We start from the raw sequence: 27,322 nt of genomic DNA, 5'->3' as shown, positions 1-27,322 counted from the left end.
CCAATCATGGTTGGCGATGCTGCGTGGCTGGAATTTGGGATTTGGACGGGGGATAGAGGCATCGGGTGTTGATTGTTGGAGATCTAAGAGCCCAAGTGACTTCATCTGTCATGTTGGCAGTTGGACTGCCTTGAAACGCACTATCAAATTCCGGGGGCGGGGGGAATTCAGGGTTCTTACTCGGTGTCTTGGTCGCATTCTTAATGGCGTAGCGTTGCTGGTGCCCTCACTTGGTGGATGCGGCGGGGCCAGGGCCGATCGCGGAGCGGAGTTTACCCGGCTGACTCAGCGGCCCACCGCTCTGTCTCCACTCGGCATTTGTTGGGCTGGCCCATCGACGGACTCAGGTACTGTACTCTTACTCGTACTCGTAGAAAAATTCGGTCTTGCTCGAACGGCAGATTCTCAGCCGGAGGTCTCGTTCAGATAAGGCAAGGTGGGTGTATCTCCCGTGGAAATGTCTTGGTTGCTTGAGGTCACTCAGTAACGTGACCTGCCGAGGCAAGGCGGCTCCACCTCCACCTCCACCTCTCCAAATCTGTCGCCGACCGAGCGCCGATTTTCAGCCTACCGCCAGCCATCCGACTTCCCGGTCTCAGCGCTGTTGTCGCCTTCGAGGGGATCAGTGCTGAAGGACAGATGAGGCAGTAGGCAGACTACCTGAGTATGTTTTCACGTCTTGTACATGGTATATGATCCTGCCACCTTTAGGGGATGCCACTGCGTGCATCCGATCTCGACCCCTTGGCGCGGCGATCTGTCAATGGAGATGGATGCATCGTGATACAGCTGAGACAAGACCGTTCTGGGCGTAAGGATCAACCGGGAGCCCACCAAGGGTGGGCTTGATGGGTCAGTGAGGCGACGGTCTGCCTGTGAGTCTCGATAAGGAATCTTGCACGGTGGGGAGGGAACCCTCCGGAGCGGGTGGCTGACCGGGAAAGCCCTAATCCCGTCCACCGTCGATCGCCCCAGTTCAACTGATTAACACCACCATGGATGACTGGCAGAAGCAGGATGACGGGCAGAAGCATCTCAGGCGGAATAATGGCCAGTAGTGCTTCCGTGACCGTCTGTCATCAACAAGCAAAGGGCGATGGTCTGTCGCGACTCACCCAACAGCACGAGGAGCACGACTCCCTGCATGACGGGGTCCCGGGATCCCTGCAAGGGATGATAAGCTATCCAACCAGACACTTATTCCCTCGCCGTCTACCCCTCATTCGCCTATTCTGTTCCAGACGCTCCATTCTCTCTGACCGACTATTCGATGATGCATCCAGTATTCATCGATCATACGAATGGACCCGGAGGTGTAGACACCGCCGGCTCTGACTGTGTCCGCTCCCAGCTGAGCACACCTTCATTGCCGTCCAAGCCCCCAAGACCTTCCAACCTCAAAGAAGCTAGCTCGAGAATAACCTATCTACGCTCCTGCGAGACACTGCCCCCCAGACGACCCCCGCAGAATACTAGCACTCGAACCACAACCCCCATCCCCTCCCTTTCCCGTCAACCGGACCAGCGAAATATCCTCGTGGAACGGCCCAGCCAACCGCCTCTGACCCGCTGCCCCCGACTCGCGAGAACGACTCCGCCCCACCGACGACAACACTCCCGGCGCCAGCTGGTCCAGCACCGGCCTCAGACTCGGAACACTCGCCGCCACGATCCCCAGCGCCAGCTCCACCCCGGACCAGATCGAGACGTCCACGCTGTGCCAGCTCTGGTCGACGCCCCGGTACAGTCGGACGATGTAGACCATCCGCGCGATGCTGGCGATACAGGCACTGCCCTTCTTAGCGTCATGTCATGGTCAGGTAAGGTAAGGTGAGACGAGATGAGAGGGACACGCACAATGCTCCGAGCGAAAGCAGCGCCGTCAGGACGAGTCTCTTCCTGCGACTGGCCTGGAGACCTGATGACCGAGTCAGAACCGACCTGGCAGGTGAGAGCAGTGGCCGGGGCAAGGAATACCTAGAATCGTTGGAACCGGGAGCACCAGCACCCACACGTCGGTGAGCAGGTACAGCGCCGCCGTCGCGGACCAGAAGGCCACGGCGTCGAGGCACGCGGCGTGCGCGTACTTTCGGGGGTTGTACACGGCGTCGAGCGGGGAGCATTGGAAGATCGTGGCGAGGAAGATCGCGGTGGTCATGGCGGTGATTGAGCCAATGGTGGCGAGGGTGGGGCCGCGCAGCGTCGGGAAGAGGCGTAGGTAGAGTAGGGAGATGGAGATCTTGATGCTTCCGCTGGCCAGGACGTAGATTATGTGCGTGATGAAGCGGAGCTGTGGGTTTAGTCTGATGATCGGTTGCTTGGGGAAGATGCTGCGGGGGCCTGCCGGGGGCGTACTTTGGCTGCGGGCACGGCGTCGCTGGGGTTGAGGGCCCAGGTGTGTTTTCCGGTGCCGTGGGTGACGCCTGGGTCGTGAGCTGAGGCTGGGGTCATGTTGAAGGGGAAGAGAGGTCTGGTACTGTACCTAGTCCCGAGACGACCACGTTCAGAATGGCGAGAATGGTCGCAGCGACGATCATTGCATCGTCCAAGCCGGGTTTCTTGAGGATGAAGGCACGGGCGATGATGCGGAGGATGACGGTGAGCGTGGCCATGGCGGTGAAGGTGGCGTTGATGATAACCAGGGAGGGTCCGCGGTTGGCGTCCTAACCTTCTGTTAATATGGGGTCACTAATGAAAGCTTGGTCGGAGCCATGTAGTTACCTCGTTGGGTCGTTCAGTCATGGAGACGGCGATAGGTGCAAATCTCTTGGGAGTGTGGATGTTCATCGTCTCTGCGGGTTAGTAGGTTGGGAAAAGGAAACCTCTTATAGTACCACCGCACTTTAATAGGGGAATAGGTTGTGTGCGATCGAACAAAGAACGACCAGGGTTGGATATTGCCAATTCCTTGGCCTCCATCGGTGTCAACCGGATCGCGGGTTAGTGCTGACAGGATCTCATCCATGTCTGGGCGTGGCATGAGCTGATTATGCAGCTACCAGATAGCTCTAAACGCACACTAGTCCGTAGCCCTGAACCTAGTCCAAGCTAGCTGAGCCGGCAATGCAACGGACGGTTTTAGTGATGCTCCCCGGTCATTTTAGCGTGTGGGAAGTATAGTACCATACTATCCTCCGTAGGGCTCCGGCGCATCACCGGTTTCTACCGGAACAATACTAACTAGCTAGCGAGAGACTAGTTATCGCATACGCGTCGCTATATGAAGCGATCCCCCAGTTCTCCCGTCGAAAAAATCCTTTCTTCACTTCCGTTCCGTTCTCAAGTCGACTCGGCTCAACATGCCTTCGCTCCGAGCCATCGTGCTGGGCCTCGCCACCACAACCCTCATCCACGCCCACGCCCACAGCCATAGCACTCTTGGGGCCGATTATATCATCGACGTGCACTCCCACGTCATCCCGCCCATCTGGAAGGAAGCCCTGATCGCCGCCGGCTACCCCCTCAAGAATGGCACCTTATATGTAGACGACTTCCCCGTCCCCGACTGGACCCTGGACTCCCACCTCTCGACCATGGACGCACGAGGCATCAACTTCTCGACCGTCAGCATCACAGCCCCGGGCGTTGCCTTCCTGCGCCATGACGCCGCCGCCGCCAGCCAGCTCGCCCGACGCATCAACCTGCAAATGCACAACTGGACGCAAACGCACCCCACCCGACTGGGGGCATTGTGCCTCCTACCGTTGCCGCATATCAACGAATCCCTCGCCGAGCTCGAGGTACAGTACACCCTCCACACCTCCCCCCTCCCGCCCCTTTCCCCACCCCCAACTAACCAGCCAAGTTCTGCCTCGACACCCTCAACTTCCCCGGCATCGGCCTCTACACCAACTTCAACGGCACCATGTATCTCGGCGACCGCCGTCTCGACCCGATCTTCGCCGCCCTCAGCGCCCGCAACGCCACCGCGTTCGTGCACCCGGCCGCGCCGTCCTGCCCCGCCGTCGCGCTGGGCCACCCCCTCCCGCTCACGGAATACCCGTTCGACACGGTGCGCGCCATGGAGAACCTGCTGCTGACGGGCCAGCGCGCGCGCTTCCCGCGCGCGACCCTGATCTTCGCGCACGGCGGCGGCGCCATGCCCTACCTCGCCGCGCGGATCGCCGGCCTCGCGTCGATGGAGTTCATGGGCGCGCGGAGCGTCGCCGACTCGCTCGCCCAGCTGGCCGGGTATTACTTCGAGACGGCGTCGGCGACGTCCGCCGTGCAGCTGGCGGCGCTGAAGAGTTTTCTGGGCACGGGGAGGATCCTGACCGGGACGGATTGTATGAGTCCCGCCCCTTTCTTTTTTTCTTCCCGTGTGTGTGGTGGGAACGGTCGTGCTGATTGCTTGTGCTTGCAGATCCGTATGTTCCCGGTGATCAGATCGCGGCGACGTTGCCGACGATTCAGGTGAATGGCAGGTTTAATGGTTCGGAGATGGTGGAGATCCATGCGGGGAATGCGCTGCGGTTGTTTCCGAGGGTGGCGGCTGTGTTGCGGGGGTGGTGAATTGTGGGGTTGGGGTGGCTTAGGTGGGGTGGAGGTGTATAGTCGTGTCTCTTGATTCGCTCTATGTATAGTTATCAACAGGCTGGTTCAGTGGGCGAGGCGCTTTCATCTCTGTTGCTTATCCGTGGATTGCTTGGGGAGACTGGCAATCGCGGGCGTCGATCTGGGATGATCGTGTCTATTGCGTATAGTGTACACGCAACCGGGTTCCAGTCGTGTGGAACACATGCTGATGACGCCTCTGAGAGGTGGAGAAGGCTTGTTGATTCCTCTATATGAGGCTATCAGAGAACTAGCTAAGACAGCCGGGTGGGCGGCGAGCTGGTACCTTGAATATTAAGACCCCAGGGCCGCCGTCACATGCATAGAAAGAAGGAATGGATGGTACTATACTGGGGTATTTGGATCGATTAGACATCCAGGAATGCTTCCCGAGTCCAGCTGGAGTCAGACGCTACTCGCCTATCAGTTTAGGGCTCGGGCGGCATTGCTCCCGGGATGGCCAGAACTCCACCACACCGGACCCTCCACTCACCTTCCAAGTTGCAGGTGGCCAACTGGGTCGGCAAAGCTGGGCTAACGGCAGACCACCGAGTAGGTATCTTATCCCAGTGAGCAGTCCCGCTGACAGGATTGGGTAGACATGATTCCGGGGGAGGTGGTGCATACTCTATCTAGGGTTGTGTGCATTAGCATTATCTTTCCGAAGCGGGTCGAATGTGTATTTGTATGGGTTGTGATCATGAGAAATATGAGGGGTCTGGGGAATCCTCCTGTATCTTACCCTGTCTACTTCTTTTCGTTTGGGTTTGAGTCTGCTCGGTATATTGCAACTGCTTGACAAGGAGTGTGGGGGTTCCCCCCTCGCGGATAGTATCTATCAAATTTTGGTTCGTGTCAACGAACAGGGGTCAAGGTGAATTGTTATGATGCTATTCTTAGTGGTACTCTCACTACTGTAAGCTACAGCTCTATACGGACTACAGGGGCATGGGTGCAGCAATATGACACACATAAGTGTTTGTCCCGTTACCTCCGAGAATGTGTACATGAGAGTCGTGTTCAACTGGCTGCGTAGCTGAAAACATCCCTCCTCCGCCCACAGATCCGCCATCACTCAATCTACCCAATCTCTGGAACGGCATCCAAACGAACATCCGAAACCCCTCAGGAAACCACCAGCGAGTATCACGCATCCTCACCCCGCACCCTCACAACAACCTTCCCCCTGGCCCGCTTACTCTCCATCCGCTCATACGCCTACCTCAACGTCAGCACATACCCATCCCCCCTGAGCAAGAAAACATAAACATACCTTAGGAACCTCCCCCCACCCCCACACCGAATCCACGACCACCCGCACCACCCCCCGCTCCACCAACCGCAGCACCCGCCCCATATCCTCCGCCCGCGGCCGCCCGCTATAGAACCGATACCCGCGGGGCACGCCCCCGAACACGACCGGCCAAAACCGCAGCGCCACCTGCTCCCACGCCCACGCGAGCTGGCCCCAGAACCCGGGCGCGGCGTTCATCTGTCCCAGATTGATGAAGGGTTTGCCTTCGGCGAGGTACGCCGCGCAGTGGCGGTAGAGCGAGGCGTCGCCGACGCAGTCGATGATCGCGTCGAAGGGGCGGGTTTTTGCGGCAGCCGAGGAGGGGGGGGAGTGGTGGGCGCGGAGATGCTCGTGCAGCGGGTCGTGCGCGACGTAGTCGATGACCTCGTCGGCGCCGAGCGAGCCCACCAGCGCCGCGTTGCGCGATGAGCACGTTGCGACGATCGTCCCGGTGGCGCCGAGAATGTGTCGTGCGAGCTGGATCGTGTGCATCCCCACGCTCGTGCTGCCCCCGTTCACGAGCAGTTTGTCCCCTGCTATTAGTCCGGTGAGGGAGAGGGTTTGTATGGCGGTGCTGCCGCAGGCCGTTAGGCCGGATGCTTCTAATGGTGATAGTGGTTCTTCTGGTTGCGGTGCAGGTGCAGGTGGGGTTGCGGGTTGGGATTGTGACTGGGCGGAGGGTGAGGGGTGAAGGGGCAGGGGGCTACTGGTCAGCGCGATGACCTGGCTAGCTGGCGCGACCAACCGCTCGGCGAGCGCGCCTTTCCCTGTTCCGAAGACTTCTTGCTCGGAGACGCAGCCTGCGACTCGGGTGGAGGGGGTCAGTTCGGGTCGGGTGACGGGCACCTGCGTCCCTGTGGCGAGGATGCGTCCGCTGAACTCGAATTCGGGGACGGCGATGCGGCGTCGGAAGGGGAGCCCGAGGGAGAAGGGCTGCGGGGGGAGGGCGCGTATCATCGTCGTGCAGATCGCGTTCAGCGAGACGTAGTCGACTTCGATGAGGAGGTCGGTGGGACCGAGGGAGGAGGGCGTTGGCGCGGGGAAGGTGGTCGTTGGTCTCAGGGTTTGTGAGGGTAGGCCTGACTGGGTGTATACCCATGCGCGCATGGTGGAGGCAGTCATTTTTGGAGGTGGGTGGGAGTTTGATGGTGGATGGAGTGGCGTTGGATTGTTTGAGGGGGAGGAGAAGATGGGATGTCTTGGTCGGGGAGTGCAATGCCAAATGCCGAACTCCGCTCGGCGCTAAGCTGCTGCAGCAGAAGTATGACGAAAGTCCCTGCTCAAGTAAACATTAAGTTAGCTGGGGCTGCTGGGCTGTTTTAGTCTGTGGATGTATACTCCCTTTTCTTGTGAACAGGTGTGTTCTGATCCCGATTGAACCCCAAACTCGCCGGATGTCACCGAAGGAAGGGTAAACTCGCCGAATGCGCGTTTAGCCTCACAGATTCTCTCTGATGCTAGGATCGGTCTGCTGTCTGTGCGCGCGCTAAAATAGCCAAGCTTCTCATCAACACCCCACCTTGATCAATACTGGGCTTTACCTATCCTCATCTATTGCTTATCAACGCGCATTATACATTGCGGCTAGATGCACATCACGATGATCGCAAACTGAACGATCAAGAACTTCCAGGCTTAAAGCAGCATAGCCAGTCCAGACAGCCGCCTAAGGCAGAACATACCCCCCGTCGATCAGCAAATCACTCCCCGTCATATACGTCGACGCATCGCTCGCCAGATACAGGTACAACCCCTTGATCTCCTTCACGTTCCCCTGTCGGCCCAGCACCGCCATCCGGTACGCCTCCTGTAGGCAGTCCTCCCCAGCGCCCATCTTCGTGTCGAAGAAGCCCGGCGACACGATGTTGACCCGCGCGAAGTCCCGCCACTCGCGGGCCAGCGACTTGCCAAAGTGCGTGACAAACGCTTTGGTCGCGTTGTACACCGGCTGGTCCACCGGCACATTGACGATATGCGCGCTCATACTTGAGGTGATAATCAGGTTGCCGAACCCTTGGTGCTTGAAGATGTCACCGACAAATTTGGAGCAGTAGACCACTCCGTCCACTGCGAGAGTCAGTTCTGACTGTCAGTGCCCTTGGAAGCCATGACATACCGTTCACGGACATCTGCTTCCTGTACTCGTCCAGTGTCTGCTCGAGAATAGGCTTGGAGATTGCCATTCCTGAAGATTGTTAGCGGTTTGCCTCTTTTTTGGTCTCGAAGTCATACCCGCATTGGCGACGAAGACGTCGATTTTCCCAAAGTCACGAATCACATCCGTCAACGCGGCCTGGATTCTCTCCGGGTCAGACACTGCTACCGGTCAGTCTTGCTTCTCGATACATCCAACGATACCGACCATCGACTTTGTATGCGACCGCCTTGACCCCGTGGTCTCGCGCCAGGACCTCTGCTTTTTCCACCGCTGCATTGTTGCTATCACAGATGAGAAGCATACCCACACCCTCAGAAGGCAAACTCACGAATTATACCACAACGCGACATGTCCCCTCGCCTCGGCCATCGCTTCCGCCACCGCATACCCGATCCCATCGGCGGCGCCCGTCACAACGACCACCTTCCCCGCCATCTGGAACTGCTCGAGCACGTTGTTGGGGGTTCCCGGGAATGGGCGCGGAAAGCCCTCCCGGGGTTGGTTGCTGTCTGTCACGGTCATGGACATTTTGCGCGTGCGTGAGGTAGGGGTAATTGTTGCGGTCGGAGGGGTGCTGGATGTGTCGTCATATTTATGCGGGGTGTCGCCGGACATGCTCCGACTCGAGGGTCGGGTAAATCAGCGTCGGCTAATTGTCGCGCCCGGGCCGCTGTACTCCGGTCGCTTGCGCGTAGGATGTTGGGTTTTCATTGTAGAACGTGGATGGTTTTGAATCGGTGGAAAGTGCTTCGGGAGGTCAGTGGGGATTATCACGAGGGTGCTGTTGTGCGCTCGATTTATGGCATTGTCGATCGGCAGTGGTGAGGACCAATGTCCTGGGTTTCTAGCAAGATATAGAGAATGAGATGTGAGTTGAGACAGGGCATCAAGGAAGGATCTCACACGATGAAAGAGGAATCCGGAGGTGCATGAGACCGATAGTATAAGAAAAGCGGCTGGTGGAGCAAAATTGGGCCCTTGGTAATGAGTAATGTCAAGTTTGTTGAAGGTCCTCAGGGTCCTCGAAGACTGATGACAGTGACCTTGGAATTATTGCACTGGAGCAGATGACACGGGCTGAGATGATGCCGGATGTTTGTTGACGTGTCGGGTCGACTTGACGATAGAGTTCCTTGCAGTGCAGGTCGTGGTTCGCTACACCAGCATACAGGTGGGAGAGACTCCGATTGGACGGTCGCCAACTATAGTCAAGGCCGCTGACCCGGATGCTCACCATAACTTGTCGACAGGGACAACAAGTTCCTGTAATGGGTAAGAGATCGTGTAGGAAACCACTGCCAAGATCATTCCAAGGAAAAGCAGCCGTGCAACAAAACAGCCAGAACCTCACGCACCGAATGACCGGAGTCATGACTCCCAGATCGCCAGGTTTTGCTGCAAGAAGATGTCATTGCGGGATTTAAGCTGTCGGGGAGTGGTTCGGGGAAGGCCCTGGGCCTGGTTCGGTGGCCGCCTCATCCATGTATAGTGTATCGGCAAGGGGCCGGCCAGAAACTCTATCCCATGTAATAGGCTTTTTCCAATCTTGGAATTGTTGGCCAGTGCTCTTGTCATGCCTTGTCAGTTGCACGAACGCGGCCATACAATGCTACCACTGGTCGAGGATAGACTGTATAAAACAAGCGACTTGCATTGGTATGTTTGTTGCGACGTTCAGGTTGGAAAAAGTCGTTAAAGAGTCTGAACCGCGAGCTTTACCTAGTTGCTATGTTCTATAAAGTCAGCCTCAATCTCTGGTAACCGCTTCAACATCGTCGCAATTTCTGCATACTGACATTATGGCTGCGAAAGATCAAAGTTTGCGATGGCCTGCTTACTTTCCATCCACAGCCCATCTTCGAGGCCCTCACCCGTCCTTCACCAGGTTGATGTGTGACCAGATCATGGACGAGGTCCTCGCTGTTCTCCCAAGCGTAGACGAGAGCAAAGCATCACGCATCCGAGCGATGCGCTTGCCCGCGCTCGTAGCCTTCATGGTTCCGCATTCCACCAGCGATGACCGACTGGTCATGCTTTGCAAATGGCTGACTTGTTTGCTGCTCTTCGCAAACCTCTTCGAATATCCTTGGTTCAGCCAGGAAGAGGCATTGCACTTGGGACGAGGACTTGACAGCCTACCGCGTGACTTGAGACTACTTGCTACTGAAGGCCCGCTAGCCAGTGACAAGAATAGTCAACCACAATATGTGCAATATATGCGGGGAATCTTCGCTGAAATGTTCCGTCTCAGCCCGAGGAGGGAACAATTCCTCCGTGCGGCAGACTACCTAGAAAGGTGAGCCCTTCTCTTGGCTATAGCCCCGCGGTACTAAACAGGGACAGAGCCATCACGGCCATGCACTCAAGAAAGCACAGCCCAAGCAAGGCCTGTTCAGACGACCTGGAGCAATGGAAGCGATCTCGCGTTGATAGCACGGGCATGTTCATGTTGTTCCACTGGATGGAGTTTGCGCTAGATCTTCACATCCCCGATAGCGTCTGGGATGATCCGACCGTGCAACTCCTCATGGACGAGGCTTGTCTTCAGATTGGCGTCGTCCATGATCTATACTCCCTTCCCAAGCATATACTCATGAACGACTGTCGAGTAGACACCGAAAGCATGAACTGTGTGGCGTGGCTTATGCGGGGCACGGGCGAGAGTCTGCAGGAGGCCGTCGATCGGTGCTGGGACTACATCCACCATCTAGATGATTTGGTTGGTCAGTTACACTCAGGAATTATGGAAAGGAAGGGTAGCTGATACCATACCGTCTAGTTCACGCTGCGATAGTGGTAAAGAGCCGGTTCAGGCAGGACAAGGCAATCTCACAAATTGTGGACGCGATCGTTTATTCCCTCCAAGGGTCGTGGGCCTATGGAATCAGGTCTTCGCAGTACTGGCTCAAGTTGCTGCATGCTTGTCAGCCTGCGCTGCAGTCTGAGAATTTCACATTCGCATCCTCCGATGAAAAGCAACAGCCTCTTGTCGTAAGTAATGAGGTAGATGACAAAGGAGACCCAGCAAGAACCGGGTGTTGAGCTATCTTGATGTCTGGTTTGCCGTGGCAGAGACATGAAGCCTACACGGGCATGGATGGAACCTGAGGAACACAACAAGAGGGTGTATGGCAGTTGCTTGGTGTTTTGTGGGAAGCGAAACATTCACTGGGGATCCAAAGGATATGTTGATGGGATCATGTGACAGGGACTTCTTTGGTCGTTGCAAGTAGACTTACGGCTCTCTTCCTTCACAAAGCACTCCATTCACTCCGACTCAAACTGTCCTGCAGTCAAGCAACTCTGTCATCGTCTTCTCCCCTTTTCTTTATCCCTTCCTTACTCTCCCTAATCTTTCTTCCCATAACACTCTTTCGACCAACCACCACCGCAACCCATCCTCAGATTCCATTCCCCTTCCACCAACATCTATCAACAACCTCACTCATGGCTAAAAGCCGTAAAGCCAGCAGGCCACCTAAACCCAAAGACGAAGGTCGCGTCGACCACGGAGCTCAAAACAGAGTGGTCCACGAAGCAAAGCACGACACTGAGTCCGTCTCAAATACTCCTGCCGTTCTCCTAACAGATGTTGACGATGATTACATGGACCTCGGCGCTGACGATGGACTGAGAGAGGTGGAGGACAAAACAAGGCACCAACCAAAGCATGAAGCACAAGCTGGGGCGATCCCTGAGATACGAGTCGAAGCTGGACAGCAATCAGACCCTGGGGTCAACCCGACCAACCCAGACGAGGACTCAGATATTGAAGAGCTTCCCTGGAAGGCACCCCAAGCCCGACCTATCCTCAGATTCCCACAGTGGCCCGAAGGTGCTACAGACGAGGAGCTAAAGCAGTACAACGAGAGGAAGAAGAAGGAGGCAAGCGAGAAAGCGAAACGCAAATCAAACAAGCACAAGCAAGGCCGTGCACACCGCACGTTCAACGTTTCAGAGGAACGCGCGGCTGTCAACACAGAGATCAGCGTCCTGTTGATCCAGACCCAAGGCGACATGATTGAGATCGATCACCCAGGGTGCATTCAGGAGAGTCTCATCACAGCGGGTCTCTCACAACTGGGCGCTGGACCATCCACACCTCAATTCTGGGGAAATCACCCGGTCAAGCTCGCTCTGCTCAAGCCCCTTGCGAACAGTGAGACTCTCGCTGACTGCACCAATCACAAAACCGACTTCTGCGCGGATCATAGCGAGCCCGGCCAGATGTGTCTGGATATTTATTGCTTGGGCAGAGCCTGGAGACAGGAGCTGCTGAAGGCCCCACCCATGTCATTTCTGATCTTCGACCTCACGATCCCGTTCATCAAGTACCAGGGGAAGGGCAAGGCGAGGGCCAAGGACACTGACGAGACCGAACCGCAGCTGGCCTGGGGAGACTGCGAGAGGCCTTGTCTCGTTGTCTCGATGCGCGAGGTGATTCACATTGCGACTACCATCGCCACTACGATGAAGATCCGCGGCAAGAATTCCACGCGTTTCGCTGTGATGTACGACCCGGCACAGCTTATTCGTCTGGACGAGATGATTGAGTTGAAGAAGAAGCTGCGTGCACTGAGTCGTTGATTGCCGGTGTTCTCTTGCAGCCTACCCACTCGCAATCGTCGTCCGCATCTATGATTACGATCTACGATGGATGGGGTTTCTGTTCATAAGAATCTTGGTACAAGTTGAGCGTCGACCATGGCTTTTCATTTGTTCGCTGTCAACCTGGGTGTATTTACGGAAACATATTTTACTAGATTGTTCTCTTGCTATCCGCTCATGTTATCGATTCAACTGATATCTTGACAAATTCTCTCTCAGCTCTGTAACCTTAAGCTTGTGTAGATTTGTGTCGCCGGAAGTCGGGTATCTATTGTAGATATATCCCTGGGGCATCCCCCGTTTGAATCTTGTCGCATCAAGCCTCAATCTCAAGCTACCCGGTCCAGTCGCTGGGATTCGGTCAGATACCAGCTTTGTGAGATGCTCTTCTATTCTGTGATCATATTTTCCAAGTGAATTCCATGACTGTAAGCCTGGACTTCTGGCCTGGAGTATTGGTATGATGTGCACGTGATCACTGGTTCTGCCCCCTCGGATAAAGAGGCGCGTGAGCCAGAATAGGAAGGCGGCGTCCATCCGCTCAGGTGGGTTAACTTATATCCATGATCTCATCAACACAACATTCTTTTCTATCTTCCTTGCTATGATCTGACTGCACTGAGATATGCTGTAGAGTTCAGCACGTTGTCAAAGTGTAGAAGCTTCAATCTCAGACAAGCCACCGACCATTCAATCTATCTTTGCTGACTGCTTGAGTATATGTGAACTATCTTTTACCATTGATCCAGCCTCACGTTTACCAGCCATCCTGCAGAGGTGATCTCCTCTCTATCGACCCCTCCGCCTACTTACTGTAAGGCCTCCGCGAATACCTCAGTTCTCGAAACAACTCCACCAGATTGTGATGTCCACGCAGGGCCGCAAAGTCCTGGAAGGTTGTCCACTGCAAGTCATTGTACCGACTGAGGGCACCATGCTCCAACAAGATCCGGACGATGTGCTCGTGGCCGGCATCCGCGGTCGTGTGAAGCGGTTGCCAGTACCTGCTGTCTGTGGCCCGGATCTCACATCCGTTCTTGATAAGTAACCGCACCGTGTCCTCGTCCCCTTTCCTACAAGCATGATGAAGCGGTGTTTGGCCACTTTGTGTCCGGGCGTTGACTTGAGCTCCGTACTTTAGACACAACTCAACGCATTCGGCGTTCCCTGCCAAAGCGCTGAAGTGAATCGGCTGCCATTCGTCGATGTGCGATCGGGCGTAAATATCTGCTCCTGCTTCCAGAAGAGCTTGTGCGACCTTGGAGGACTCGGCGTGAAGGGCTTGCTGAAGAAGCGTTCGACCGATGGAGTCTCGCGAGTCGATTTCAAGCCCTCGACTTTTGATAAGTTGGTTGACTGCGTCGGGATCGTCTTGGTGTATGGTCGCTGACAAGTCAGCGTCATCAGAGACACTTGAGCCGGAAATGGCGTGAGTTCGCTGCATCAGAAGCTCTTCCGTCCTTCGCGAGCCACTCCATTGCGACTCCAGCAACGGTGTACGTTTAGCCTTGTTCAAATGCAGCAGTTGCTGTGTTGAATGTTCCAGCAGGCAGCTCACCATCGCTGTGTGCCCTTCCCGCGCTGCAATATGCAAGGGAAGGTTGCCCTTGGAGTCACCGATCATGACATCAGCACCGCGCTGTAAGAGAGCCCGGGCAGTTTCGACGTGTCCACCTTGGCAAGCCCGGTGCAGTGCGGTCTTCCCATCGAGGCTTTGATGATAAAGATTCGCTCCGTGCTGCAACAGCAACTCCACTGCCTCAGATTGTCCGCTGGATGATGCGCCATGGAGCGGTGTCCACAAGTCATGCGTGACTGCCTCCAAAGGGGCTTTTTCTTTTATCAGGAACTCGATGATTTCTATATGACCTCTTCCTGCTGCACGATGTAAGGCAGTCAATCTGCGTGCGGATTTGCTCGAGACCGAACTTCCTCGGAGGACCAACAACACCACAATCTCGAAGAATCCCATATCCGCGGCTTTGTGCAAAGCAATCCAACCATCCCTTGCGATCTGACCAGGCGGTGCACCGTTGTCCAGGAGAACTCTGACTAACTCCAGGTTCCCAGTTCCAACGGCCAGAAACAGCGCGGTGTCACGCTTAGGTGTTACGTGAGAGACATTGGCACCGAGCTTGATCAACTCGAGGGCTGTGTTCGGATGATTGTGCGCACAGGCATGATGAAGAGGGCTCTGAGACCCAGTGTCGAAACACTCAACATCATGACCACATTCTGCCATATAATGCACAAGCTCCGTAAGCCCAAAACCAGAGGCTATATGCAGTCCATGGATGCGTTCGTTCTCGGCGAACAGGAACTCTAGCCGTGGCTGGTCGTTGAAAAGACGCATGGCCAAACTCACATACTCTTTCAAAGGCGCCAATGCAGCATGCAAGCCCCAGCAGTCCTTCGCATATCCAACGAGAATGAATATCTCGTCTGCACTCGAATCCGAGTTATTCTTCTCCGGTTTCCTTGGAGCAAGCATATGCGGATGTGAAATAACATTGAAGGCCCTCTTCGAAATGCCTTTGGACTTGACCTCGCCTTGGCTTTCAGGTGTCTTCAGTTCCCCCAGCAAAAGGTATTGTAGGCACGTCTGAGTGATGACTGTATGGGCTCTGGCATACCAGTCCGGCTGGGTACTCTGAAGATACTGCTGCAAGGTATGATGCACCAACCGTACTTGTGCGTGATCCTCCATTCCGTCCACCGACAGTAATCCGCAGCAGCTACTGATTATGAGCCTGAGAGGGGATACCTTGTCCCAATCCCAAATTTCATCGTCGGTCGCCAAAGCGTGTCGCAACTCCAGTGCACTGAGTGGGCGGTAGGCGCAAGCCACCCAGCGCAAGGCACGGAGCGCAAGCTCTTTTCGTGCCGCGGACTGGTGGGACAAAGCGTCGAAGGATTTGTCATAGGCGCCACCCAGGTCACTACTGAGTGTCTTGAGGCTTTTGCGAATACCAGCTCGACTAACCTGGTCACGAATGTTCTGAAGATGAAGGACTGCCAACAGAAACCTGTGCGGTTGTTAGCAGCTGCGACCGGAAGATGTAGCGTTCTGCCCCTACATTCCACCTGCTTGAATGACAATCGTGTTGCATATCTCTTCTTCGAGCTGGTGATCTAAGAGGTCCACCATCATGTCGTCGGACCTAAGAACATACAAAACATGCGATCGGACGTCTTCGCTATCCGCCGTATATTCTAGTACAACATTGTTCTCTGCGGACAGGGGTTCAGGTCTTGATCGACTTGTCACGAAGACGCGTGCGCCATTGCGAGCAAGCTTGTCCAGGAGGCGGACCAGATGTCTCGTTTGCGTCATATCTGCGGGGCTAAACTCGTCCAATGCATCAATGAGAACAAAGGGGGATTCGAACAGACCGCAAATATCATTTATGATGACCTCAAGCTCTGCGACAACGGGCTGCCGATTCTCTCGCCGGCATTTTTCGTATAGTGCATTGAGGGATTGTGGAAGACTGTCCAGATGCTCGGCAAAAGTCTTGATCATGCACCCGAGTACGAGCACCATTGGCTGCGAAGTGCGCATTCGATAGTCGCAATAATAATACGCAACACCAGCATCGGGACCGGTGTGTGACCGTTTGATCTCATCAATGACAAACGACCTGTGAGATATTAGCGAGCCAGTACATCCTACGAAATACTTGTTGTGATTACATCAACGTCGACTTTCCAGACCCTGGTCCGCCAATGCACCACAGAATATTCGTTGAGGTATCGGTTTCGAGCCATTGTCTGAATTGCCATTGAGCGAAGATCCATTTGCCCGTTCCGGGCGTTCGAAGTCCTTGGATCTCATGGTGGCGTCCTGGTGCTTGGTCGCGCGCAAGCCATTCGAGGATCTCGATCTGCCGCTCGTCTTGCTCGGAGTTAGATCGATCAATCAGACTGGAAGCTAACGTTCTCGAGCTGTCGCCCCTCCTACATTAGCGCCGTCAATGATATAGCCCTGGGTAGCCTTGCGAGTAGGCTGAAGCGACGGCACACTGAGATTTGCTGCAATCATCCGTGTCATTTCTTTCCCTTTTAGCTGTTTCTTAGAAGCAGACCAAGATCGAGAACTCCCCCGATGGGGACCGAAGCTAGATACCTTGGTCATCTTTGGAATAACCATCATTCAACTCGAATGGGCTAGGCATGCCTCTGCCTATGGCGTGGTCCACAATCGACCGACCATTGTTTCACCATGGGGAAGGGCATCAGGAGGCGTGGTAGGGGCGACAGATACTGGAGGAAGCAACCTGATAAAGATCTATGCTCACCTGTTATGCCGCGACTGATTTCCTCCACACGCTCTTGGATCTCCGACAGTTTCCCGACCGCTTTCGCGAATATAGACACATTCTCCAACAACGACACCAATTCCTTTGTCTTGTCCTGGTACAGCTTGGCTGATTCTACTGATAACGACGCTGCTTCAACCATTTTGTGCATCTTCTCCGACATCTGCATTTGAAGCTGCAGGATCGTGGTCACCTCTGCGGGCGTCTGCGAGAGAAGAGCCCTTTGATGGTCAGCAGGTGACAGTGAAAGTATCAGGAAGTGGGTTGCTCACCACCCTTCGACGGTCAACGAGAAATTGAACAGCTGGTTGCATTGCCGGACCCGCGCAATAATGCTTTCAATCTTTTCCTTCTCGAGGTGCCATAGCAGTTTCTTTGTCAAACCGACCGGCTTTCGGAGCATGCGAATCAGCTCTAGCAGAGACTTTTCGCATGATTTGATTGTTTGCAGAAGCACAGCTTCAGTCGTCTGAAATTTGTCGCTTGTCATGCAGGACGAATCGAGGAATGTGTACATCCGATCCAAGACCTGGGACAGGGCCCTCACTTCGTCGAGATAAGCTTGGACATCCTCGCGTGCTGACCTGAAGTTCGAGACGTAAGATTGGAGGACTGGGGCTACCTGCAGAGCTAAACCAATCAGCCCTGCCACTCCGGATGATATCGACAGGGGATCCATCTGGAAGGGATGCGATGCAGGCCATCTGCAGACCAACCGTGGGAAATGGCCTGAGCTGAAGAGAAATTGAGTTAGTGTGGCTTACCCCGCATACTAGTTGGCCATGCCAAGACTGGCGCTCATTTGGCCTGGGATTGAGCCAAGTCGGAGTATGTGTACGAACAGTTGGTGTGGATATAGGAAACGTTGACCACGACAACGAAGGCAGATGTGATGCTTACTGAAAGGAGAAAAGCAAAATGGGATGTAGGATCAATCACGGCTTGCGAGAGGCACAAAGTCATGTACTGTGTCTCGCCTTTGACATTTGCCAGTGAATTTCATATCCCATTAGATCCGCGGTACATCCAAGATCGGGAGATCTTGCTCACCATATACCCCCCCTCTATCACTTGGAAAAGCGCACTCTCACACTGAAAAGCCTCTGCCTGTTGACTCCCTTTGCCTGCTGTCATCTTTCTTCTTCCCACTATCCATCACCGATCTCCATCACCAACATTCTGCGCACTTCACAGGTCTTTTCCTCAACAACACCCAACAACATCCATTTCAGCCGTGATCCAAGGATTTATCAGGGCTAGAATGGATTTGTTTTGTCTTCCCATTGAGATCCTGGAGGACATTCTGAGCGACATTGTGCCTCAGGATTGGAACCGGGCCAAAGAGCACCGGCGATGCCTCGAACTCCGCCTCGTGTCTAGCAAGTGGTCGTCCCCATACGTACTTCTACCCAAGATTCTAATACCTACCGATGAATAGAGAGATTCTATACCCTCATCTTGCGTTTCGCCCTGCTCCGAATGGATTGGGCCTCTTTGGAACAATTCTGGGCGATGACGAAACGCGAGGGGCTTGAAGGACTCTTTACACAGAAGATCTTGTGCGAAATCTCCGTGGCGAAGCCTGACTCCTGCTCTCTCCTCGTGCCGATCATAGATGAGTTAACGGCACATGCTTTGACACCTACGGCAAATACAGATGATCTCGAGGACATTGCTATCGAAACAGTCAAAAATCTCAGCCACTGTGTCATGTCGTTCCAGTGCCGCATCAAAACATGCCAGCAGTTTTTGAGTCCCAACCTTTCAAGCCTCGTGTTTCGCCATCTGACTGGACAGGAGCTCATCATCGCCGTGTGCACCGGACATCTCGAGGTGGTACGCGCGTTGATCAGCCGCGGTTGCAATGTGAACACTTACAATGAGGCTGTGGGGACACCACTTTTCGCGGCTTTCGAGCTTGGTCGATTGGACATTGCTCAGTTGCTCTTGGACAGAGGAGCCAACGCAAACATTGTTGCATTTGCGAGCAACCCACTGGCCGCGGCTGCTATGTGGAGAGATGAGCAGACCGTGAAGTTTCTTTTGACGTATCCAACAGTTGATGTCAACGTGAGATGCAACGACGGCACTCCGTTGTTCTGGGCCTGCCAGTCGGGAAATCTCACTCTCGCGGAAATCTTTTTGCGGCACCCTCAGATCGATTGGCGTATTGGGAACGAGGACAACGTGACACCCCTCGGTGCAGCTGCTGGAGAAGGACTTTTGCCGGTGGTCCAACTGTTTCTCACTGTATTGCAGGAGCAAGTAACCTATGGTGATTTGGTTGATCCCTTGTGGAAAGCACTCCTGAAGGACGATGTCGAGATTGTGCAGCTTATCCTTGATGCACTTGGACAGCGGAAACGCAATTTCACCTCCGAAAAGCTTCGAAACACGGGTCTCTCTATGCTTTGGTGGGCGACAAGTTGCCGATGCTCGAGAGTTGTACGCCTGCTCCTGCAGCGCGAGGATGTGGATCCGAACGGTGGACCTGTACCAACTGATCGCGAAGCCGGAACTCCTTTATCAGAAGCTGTCAAAGTTGGAGAAGTAGACTTTGTGCAGCTTCTCTTGCAGCGAGAAGACTTGGACCCTAACATTCTGGTTCCTAACATCCAGGATTTCGACCATGTGACCACTCTCTACACTGCTGTCTCATACTGCGAGATGCCGATGGTTGACGCTCTCTTGGGAGACAGCCGTGTCGATGCCAACGCTTCGGATTCCAAAGGTCAATCCTCACTCTCCCTGGCGGCCCAATCTGGTGAGGTAGATATTGTCGCAAGGTTTCTCAGTCGGCCCGACGTGAGAGTGAATGACCTAGACATGTATGAGCGATCTGCTGTGTCATATGCCGCGGAGGAGGGATGTCTGGGGGTGGTCGAGCTGTTACTCCACCGGCCCGACGTCGATGTCAGTGTGGTCGATGCCTATGGATACACGCCTATCTTCTTGGCCTCAATCAAGGGCAAGCACCAGATCGTTCGTCGTTTACTGGAACACGATGCGTCGCTGGTGTCTTCCCGCACTCCCCAGGGGGATACCTGTCTCATGTGCGCGGCGAAACAAGGTTGGTTGCTGGTAGTCATGGTGTTGATAGAATTCGAGGCAGATCCGGCTGTCACGGATTCTCGTGGGCGGACTGCATTGGCGTGGGCTGTCAGAAAAAAACACGATGGGATCCAGAGTGTGCTACATGCCTACATTTTGCAGCGCGAGTTGCCGATGAGAGGTGACTGATCAGATCAGCCCTTGGAATGCGCGCACATCCCTGGTATTGCCCGCTCGGCCACTATCACATGGTCTTCGCGCGACTAGTAATTCGAACTTTTTGTTGTCTTCTGTATCTCAGGGCCGGGTTGGTTTACTCTTGTTTTCTTGTCTTCTCTCTGTTGTTCGTGGGCGATGCGATATCGGTGCCAAGCACGGTCACGTGTGACGAGCTACTGCAGCCTGAGGCATGAAAGTCGCACTGCCGCATGATTCATTTTTGTCAATTCCTGCTTTTTCTAATGCTACTCCGTACATAATAGTACGCTAAATGAGACCAAGCACATGATGATCAGGCGAATTCGCCATACGCGCCGTAGCCTGCAGCGATGCAAGTAATCTAAGAGCTAAGTGTGAATGCTCCGACCTCCGACCGGAGACTGACTGACTCAAGCCACCTCCTCCTCTTCCTTCCGAGTGGCCTTACTTTTAGATTGCCTTTTTTTTTTCTTTGCCGCGTGGTTGACAAGGAAGGTCCGGCAAAGGGAGGGAAGACTGGACTGTCTCACTTGCCTCGAACTCCACTTTGGCTCAATCCCATCATCCACTCTTCCTCCCATTTGGAGAGAGTGTTGTGAGCGAGAGTGACTGCAGGGAGAGATGATCAGATTAGATTTCCCGAATCTGGTTCCGAGCAACGAACCAACCCGTCCACCGGTCACGTCGGTGGCCATCCAAAGACTGACTACTTCTGGTGAGGGGATCCAGGATCCATGGCTGGGCCGGGAAATTATCTGATCCTGCCTATCTTCTGGTGCTAATGCTAGGAGAGTCTAGTGCAGTGGGACGTGCTGGGGTAGCTCACCAATGAATTGGCTGATTGATATGGAGCGGGAGGAAGAATTTTCGGGGCCCGCTGCACGGTACCACTTGATACCGGTTGATACCAGTGGATACCACTCTTACCCTCCATACATACCATACATACCTTCATACTCTGTGTTACATACCCTAACATACTCGAACCATACGGCCATACCTCCAAGTGGGGACTGATTGATTATCTTGGACTCCTCTTGGACTCCTCTTTTTTCTCTTCGGTGCCCATTCTTTACCCTTCTAGCCAAGCGGCCAAGCAGCTCCGAAGTTCCTCACCTTACGTAAAACCAGTGACTTGGTCCCCTGTCAATCTTCCATTCTTCAGTAGCGGCTGCTGCTCCTTCACTGACTCCATTTCTCTTCATCTTCTTTCCCCTCTCCTTCTCTCCTCTCCTCCCCTCCCCTTCCCTCTCCTCCTCTTCTTCTTCTGTCCCTCCACCAAAAGTGCGCATGCGATTTCCCTTTGCGAGTGCAGGCAATTCCTAAGGGCGTAGCAGCACCTGCACCTGCACCTGCATGGCTGGCCACCTGTGAATTGCGCCTCACCTTTCCCCGCACTCCAACCTCCCATTCACCGACACAACCTCCTCCTCCTCCTATCTGTCAAGATGTTCCTCAAGAAGCTGGCGGGTTTTCCCCGTCTGCTTTTGGCCGGCAATCCCACCAAATATGAAGTCGCTACACTGTTCACCGGCATCGTCGCCGCCATTGGCGCTGGCGTCCCCTTTCCCATTATCGGTATCATTTTCGGTGAACTGCTCGACAACTTCAACTCCATCTCCTGCGCGGAATCCAACGGTGAAAGCGACAGCTCCGACCAAGGCAGCATCAACCACGAGATTCTCCTGATCGTCTACCTGGGCATCGCGCAATTCGTCCTGATCTACGTCCACCTGACCTGCTGGACCCTCTCCGGGGCTCGCCTGTCCCAGCGTCTTCGCGAGAAATACCTCCGCAACCTCATCCGCCAGGAGCCCTCCTACTTCGACAAGCTGCCCCCGGGCGAGGTGGCCTCTCGCCTCAGCAGTGACATCCAGACCATCCGCTCGGGCACCAGTGAGAAAGTCGGCATCGTGCTGTCCAGTATCTCCTTCTTCGTGACCGCCTACATCGTCGCCTTCATCAAGGACTGGAAGCTGGCCGCCGAGCTCCTGTCTCTGATCCCCGCCTATTTTATCATGTCCTTCATCGGCAGCCACTACATCGAGAAATACTCCGGCTCCATGTCCGACTACGCCGCCACCGCCGCCTCCATTGCCTCCGAGGCCCTCAACAATCTGGTCGTCGTCCAGGCCTTTGGCGCCAACGTGCGGCTTGAGAAGAAGTTCGCCTCCGCGCTCAAGTCCGCCGAGACCGAGGGGCTGAAGAAGGCGACCGCGGTCGGTGTGCAGGCCGGTTTCTTATACTTCATCGCCTACTCGGCCAACGGTCTGGCCTTCTGGCAGGGCGCGAAGCAAGTCGCCGCCAATGTCCGCGACGGCACCAGTGGCATCAGCGTCGGCGCCGTCTTCACCGTCATCTTCATCCTGGTCGAGGCCACCCTCCTGCTCAGTCAGACGGCGCCCTTCCTCCATCTGTTCATCGCGGGCGTTGCTTCCTACGAGAAGCTGCGCGAGGACATGGACCGCCAGCCGCAGATCGACGCTACCACCACCGAGGGCTTGCGACTGACTGACGGCCAGGCCGAGGGCGGCTTCGAGCTCAAGGACGTGACCTTTGTCTACCCCTCGCGGCCGGAGATCACCGTGCTGGACAAGGTCAGCCTCAGCATTCCCGCCAAGAAGCACACCGCGCTGGTCGGCCTGTCCGGCAGCGGCAAGTCGACCATCGCCGGCCTGGTGACGCGGCTGTACGACCCCGTCGAGGGCCAGATTCTGTTCGACGGACACGACCTGCGCGAGATCAACACCCGGGATCTGCGCAGCTACCTCAGTCTGGTGCAGCAGGAGCCCTCGCTGCTCGATCGCTCGCTGCTGGAGAACATTGCCCACGGCCTGATGAACTCGAGTAACCCGGAGCACCACCGCTTCAAGGAAACGCTCCTCACCACCCAGCTGGAGGAACTCGCTGCGGAGGTGCGCGAGGGCAAGGATCTGATGGCGGCGGCGCAGAGCCGTGGCGCCGAGATTCTGGAGGTGGTGCAAATGGTTAAGCACGCCGCCATGCTGGCCGATGCCGACACCTTCATCAGCGCCCTGCAGTATGGATACGGGACGATGGTGGGTTCGAGCGGTCGACTGATCAGTGGTGGGCAGAAGCAGCGTGTCTCGTTGGCGCGTGCCCTGATCAAGGACCCTGCCGTGCTGATTCTCGACGAGGCCACCGCGTCGCTGGACTCGCGCAGTGAGCAGCGTATCCAGCGCGCCATCAACAACATCGCCAGCGGCCGCACCATGATCACCATCGCCCATCGCCTGTCGACCATCACCGGCGCCGACAACATCGTCGTCATGCACAAGGGCACAATCGTCGAGCAGGGCGATCACGCCACCCTGATGGCCCGGGGTGGGGCGTACGCCGACCTCGTCAAGCTGCAGGGCATGTCTTCCGCCGCGGACAAGGACGATGCCCCCGCGGCCGACAACGCCAGCCGATCGGACCAGCCCTCGTTGACGGACGTGGAGATCGAGAACGAGAAGGGCAGCCTGGCCAACACCGACGAACCCACGGCAAAGACCCCGGTGGTGCACGAAGGCCCGGCCTCGGACGCCAGCAACACCAACACCCCCGATGCCAACGAAGAGGTCGATCCGGAGGAGCTCAACACCCCGAAGAAGTCTCTCTGGGCGCTGGCCAAGGGCTACGCGCCGGCCCTCCGACCGCACCTCCTGTACATTTTCCTGGCGCTGATCGGCTCGGCCATCGTCGGCGGCGCCTTCTCGGGCGAAGCGGTGATCTTCGGTAACACGGTGGGCAGCCTGAACCCGTGCAAGGGGGCGTCCAGCATCAGCAGCAGCGGCAACTTCTACGGGCTGATGTTCTTCATCCTGGCGATCATCGAGTTCTTCGCCAACGTGGTCAGCTGGGCGGGCTTCGGGCGCATCTCGGAGAAGATCGTGTACACGGTGCGGGTGCTGTCGTTCCGGTCGCTGTTCGAGCAGGACCTGCAGTGGCACCAGTCCGAGGGCCGCACGCCGGCGCTGCTGCTCTCGTTCATCACGCGCGACGGCCAGGCGCTGGCCGGGCTGAGCGGCTCCGTCATCGGCACCGTCATCTCCATCACCATCAACCTGATCGCCGCCATCGTGATGACCCACATCATCGCCTGGCGCATCGCCCTCGTGTGTCTGGCCCTCGTGCCGCTCCTGCTGGGCGCCGGCCTCATGGAGCTGCGCGTGCTCGGCAAGTTCGAGGAGAAGCACGAGACCGCCTACACCAAGTCCGTCGACATCGGCGTCGAGGCCATCACCTCCATCAAGGCGGTCGCCTCGCTGGCCCTCGAGGAGGTGACCCTGCGCACCTACCGGCGCTCGCTGCGCGGACCCCGCAAGGAGACTCTGCAGGTGACGCTGCAGGCCAGCTTCTGGCAGGCGATGACCTACTTCTTGGGCAATATGGTCAACGCCCTGGCGTACTGGTGGGGTGCCAAGCAGATCTCCAACGGCAACTACACGCAGACGCAGTTTTTGATTGTGGTCTTCTCCCTGCTGGTCAGCGCCCTGCTGTGGAGTCAGATGTTCGCCCTGGCCCCGGAGCTGACCGCGTCCAAGGGCGCCATGGCCCGCATTTTGGGTTTGATCGAGATCGGCTCGGATAAGATGCGCGGCAACGTGGACCGGCTGCCGCCTGCGCTGTCCGCGGACATTGAATCCGATGCCGTGAGCAGTGAAAAGCATGTCGGCAGCGGCGGTGCGTCAACCGTGCAGCTCCGCGACGTGCACTTCTCGTACCCGGCGCGCCCGGACATCAAGGTGCTGAACGGGCTGAGCGTGAACATCCCGGCCGGCAAATTCGCGGCGCTGGTGGGCCCCTCCGGCGCGGGCAAGTCGACGATCATCTCGCTCGTGGAGCGACTGTACACCCCGTCCTCCGGGTCGATCCTGGTCGACAACCTGGACGTGACGCAGACGCGGGGCGTGTCCTTCCGGGACACGATCTCGCTGGTGCCGCAGGAGAGCGTGCTCTTCGAGGGGACGATCGAGTTCAACATCAGCCTGGGCGCGCCGCCGGGGCGGGAGGTGACCCTGGACGAAATCCAGGAAGCCTGCAAGCTGGCCAACATTCACGAGACGATCATGGCGCTGCCGGAGGGGTACCAGACCCTGTGTGGCCCGAACGGCAGCCAGTTCTCGGGCGGCCAGAAGCAGCGGCTCAGCATCGCGCGGGCGCTCGTCCGCAAGCCCAAGCTGCTGATTCTGGACGAGTCGACCAGCGCGTTGGACGCGGAGAGCGAGAAACTGCTGCAGGATGGGCTGGAGCGCGCCGCCCGGGGCATTACGGTCGTGGCGATCGCGCACCGGCTGAATACGATCCGCAAGGCGGATGTCATCTTCCTGATCGAGGCGGGCCGGTGTGTCGATTCCGGTACGCATGAGGAGCTGCTTGAGCGGTCGGAGAGCTACCGCGCCAATGTGCTGCATCAGACTGTTGCTTAGGGCTGTTGATGGTCCTTGTGATAGATATAGTATTAACTGCTTTTGGGTAGGGTGGTTTTAATAATAGAATAGATTTTCGTTTCTCCTTCCGTCTCCTAGGATGGATGTACAGACACACCTCACCTGCTATCTGTCAATTTGCGGAGAACAGTATTTCATGCGACTGACAATATGGATCACGTAGCTGGGACTGTTGGATACAGACGTAATATGTGTAGGCTGAATGGCGAATATGCTCCTCGATTCAGTGTTGTTGTATTTGTGGAGATCTAAGCATTTCACCGTGCTGCCATCCGCGTGCTAACTTTACCGTCTTCTGGATATGTGTAGGACATAGTACGGAGTAACTATACAGCAAAATTCCTCACCAACTCTCTCTACCCCCAAACCTACAGGAAAATCCTAGATTATCACAAGGAACAAGGAGTATATGCATCCTCACCCTCAACTCAAGATCTATACTCTACCTCAGCTCAAGAACAACTACCAAAAATACCGCAATACACCCATACCACACCGCACGGCACCGCACCGCCTAGCACCTTGGCTCATTTATCCGCTGCCCCAACCAGCTAGCGCAGCCGAGCCCAACTAAACTATCTAATCAGATCCCGACCAGCGACCGCCACCGACCGCTACCGGGGCCCGCCCACTATCTGATCCGCCGGTTGTCTAATCAGATTGGGCCATGGTCCGCTTGGGGATTCGGGTGCAGCTGTTGCAGCTGTTGCGGTTGCGGTGCGGTCGGGTTTGGGTTCGGATGGGGCGTATTGTGTAACAGTTTATCTGTGTAAGGTGGGACAGCATACGGTATAGGTGGTTACACGCAGTTGTTTGGGATTGTGTTGCACAGCAGAGGCGGGTGGTTTGCGGGTATGTTGTGCTACTTTGTCGTGTGGTAGTACAGCAGCAGGTCCGGTCCGGTAGGTAGTACAGCATACCGTCCTGCGTGTGTACTGTACCGGTGGTGTGACATTACACGGCAGATGCAGCGTACCTTGTTTCAACGTCGAGGTAGTACATACCGTACACCTGCAGGAGGTGATGTAACATTACACCACAAAGGCAGTTTACCTTGTTTGAACGTCAGAGGTAGTACAGACCGTACGCCTGCAGGAGGTGGTGTAATATTACACTACAGCTGCAGTCTACCTTGTTTGAACGTCAGTTGGGACTCTGAGGTAGTACAGCTTTACGGTCTATAGATACGTACTGCCGCAGGTGGTGTAACATTACACCACAGCTGCAGCGTACCTTGTTTGAACGTCGGTCGGGCACTCTCGCTTAAGGAACAATAAACAGTACTGTACCAACGGCTGTACCATGCGTATCACCACACTTACCCTTACCGACGTCCATCCATACATGGTGAAAACCGGAATCCCTAGCCATCCCCCCTCCCCACCGTGGCGCCCTCGAATCCTCGCACCTCGCCCACTAGACTAGTCAAGCTCAGAATCCGTGGATGCGAACGAGGCACGATCAGATAAAATCTCTGCGCTTCACCTCCGGCCACCACCTCCCCATCCCATCTCCGGAATTCTGCAGTAAACAAAAACAAATTTATCGATACTGCAAGTCAGCAGTCTAAACCAACGCCGACCGAATCAATAACCATCCACTGGAGTCCAGGAAGTAGCGATACCGGCGCCCGGCAAGCGGCGCTGCACCCGAACCCATCACGCACCCACAACAACATCATGGA

At 55.8% G+C, this 27,322-nt stretch overlaps 8 protein-coding genes across 8 annotated transcripts; 5 read left to right on the top strand and 3 right to left on the bottom strand.

Moving 5' to 3' along the window:
- Positions 1-1,426: 1,426 nt before the first annotated feature.
- BO66DRAFT_377611 (uncharacterized protein) lies at positions 1,427-2,744 on the bottom strand (the record flags this gene model as incomplete). Its single annotated transcript, XM_025645762.1, has 6 exons — positions 1,427-1,790; positions 1,858-1,918; positions 1,978-2,290; positions 2,356-2,423; positions 2,483-2,663; positions 2,722-2,744. Coding segments are annotated over 6 exons (1,010 nt in total), but the record flags the coding sequence as incomplete, so codon positions are not given.
- A 534-nt stretch (positions 2,745-3,278) lies between these two features.
- On the top strand, positions 3,279-4,440 carry BO66DRAFT_393134 (amidohydrolase family protein). The gene is made up of 2 exons (XM_025647685.1): positions 3,279-3,740; positions 3,806-4,440. Exons 1-2 carry the CDS (start codon positions 3,300-3,302, stop codon positions 4,415-4,417), a joined length of 1,053 nt encoding a protein of 350 aa, XP_025502126.1. The 5' UTR covers positions 3,279-3,299; the 3' UTR covers positions 4,418-4,440.
- A 1,387-nt stretch (positions 4,441-5,827) lies between these two features.
- BO66DRAFT_472763 (NAD(P)-dependent alcohol dehydrogenase) lies at positions 5,828-7,210 on the bottom strand (the record flags this gene model as incomplete). The annotated part of the gene is made up of 2 exons (XM_025652984.1): positions 7,191-7,210; positions 5,828-7,124 (listed from the first exon to the last, which is right to left on the bottom strand). A coding segment is annotated over exon 2 (1,143 nt), but the record flags the coding sequence as incomplete, so codon positions are not given.
- Positions 7,211-7,394: 184 nt separating this feature from the next.
- BO66DRAFT_421613 (reductase with broad range of substrate specificity) lies at positions 7,395-8,548 on the bottom strand. Its single transcript, XM_025649972.1, has 5 exons — positions 8,335-8,548; positions 8,211-8,287; positions 8,081-8,164; positions 7,965-8,033; positions 7,395-7,915 (listed from the first exon to the last, which is right to left on the bottom strand). Exons 1-5 carry the CDS (start codon positions 8,532-8,534, stop codon positions 7,515-7,517), a joined length of 831 nt encoding a protein of 276 aa, XP_025502124.1. The 5' UTR covers positions 8,535-8,548; the 3' UTR covers positions 7,395-7,514.
- Positions 8,549-9,805: 1,257 nt separating this feature from the next.
- On the top strand, positions 9,806-11,114 carry BO66DRAFT_440231 (terpenoid synthase; the record flags this gene model as incomplete). The annotated part of the gene is made up of 4 exons (XM_025651236.1): positions 9,806-10,302; positions 10,350-10,729; positions 10,786-10,997; positions 11,079-11,114. The coding sequence occupies 4 exons, from the start codon at positions 9,806-9,808 to the stop codon at positions 11,112-11,114; spliced, it is 1,125 nt and encodes a 374-aa protein (XP_025502123.1).
- Positions 11,115-11,453: 339 nt separating this feature from the next.
- BO66DRAFT_440230 (uncharacterized protein) lies at positions 11,454-12,593 on the top strand (the record flags this gene model as incomplete). The annotated part of the gene is made up of 1 exon (XM_025651235.1): positions 11,454-12,593. One exon carries the CDS (start codon positions 11,454-11,456, stop codon positions 12,591-12,593), a length of 1,140 nt encoding a protein of 379 aa, XP_025502122.1.
- A 5,312-nt stretch (positions 12,594-17,905) lies between these two features.
- On the top strand, positions 17,906-20,173 carry BO66DRAFT_455346 (ankyrin; the record flags this gene model as incomplete). Its single annotated transcript, XM_025652084.1, has 2 exons — positions 17,906-18,332; positions 18,374-20,173. Exons 1-2 carry the CDS (start codon positions 18,195-18,197, stop codon positions 20,171-20,173), a joined length of 1,938 nt encoding a protein of 645 aa, XP_025502121.1. The 5' UTR covers positions 17,906-18,194.
- A 1,262-nt stretch (positions 20,174-21,435) lies between these two features.
- On the top strand, positions 21,436-25,664 carry BO66DRAFT_455340 (ABC transporter ATP-binding protein). The gene has a single exon (XM_025652083.1). The coding sequence runs from the start codon at positions 21,631-21,633 to the stop codon at positions 25,615-25,617; it is 3,987 nt and encodes a 1,328-aa protein (XP_025502120.1). The 5' UTR covers positions 21,436-21,630; the 3' UTR covers positions 25,618-25,664.
- The last annotated feature ends 1,658 nt before the right edge of the window (positions 25,665-27,322 follow it).

The sequence above is a fragment of the Aspergillus aculeatinus genome, assembly GCF_003184765.1.
Source record: "Aspergillus aculeatinus CBS 121060 unplaced genomic scaffold BO66scaffold_35, whole genome shotgun sequence".
NCBI classification, from domain to species: Eukaryota; Fungi; Ascomycota; class Eurotiomycetes; order Eurotiales; family Aspergillaceae; genus Aspergillus; species Aspergillus aculeatinus.
The sequence above is the reverse complement of the archived record's forward strand: the minus strand, read 5'-3'. Positions and strand labels throughout refer to the sequence as shown.

What these genes read in the sequence shown, in the direction of transcription:
- BO66DRAFT_421613 (XM_025649972.1), bottom strand. Translation starts at nt 8,534, where the DNA reads ATGTCCATGACCGTGACAGACAGCAACCAACCCCGGGAGGGCTTTCCG. An exon ending in GTCGCGTTGTGGTATAATTC is followed by an intron (nt 8,288 to 8,334) that starts GTGAGTTTGCCT and finishes CATCTGTGATAG; the next exon opens with CAACAATGCAGCGGTGGAAA. An exon ending in GGTCGCATACAAAGTCGATG is followed by an intron (nt 8,165 to 8,210) that starts GTCGGTATCGTT and finishes GACCGGTAGCAG; the next exon opens with TGTCTGACCCGGAGAGAATC.
- BO66DRAFT_393134 (XM_025647685.1), top strand. Translation starts at nt 3,300, where the DNA reads ATGCCTTCGCTCCGAGCCATCGTGCTGGGCCTCGCCACCACAACCCTC. An exon ending in AATCCCTCGCCGAGCTCGAG is followed by an intron (nt 3,741 to 3,805) that starts GTACAGTACACC and finishes TAACCAGCCAAG; the next exon opens with TTCTGCCTCGACACCCTCAA.
- BO66DRAFT_455340 (XM_025652083.1), top strand. Translation starts at nt 21,631, where the DNA reads ATGTTCCTCAAGAAGCTGGCGGGTTTTCCCCGTCTGCTTTTGGCCGGC.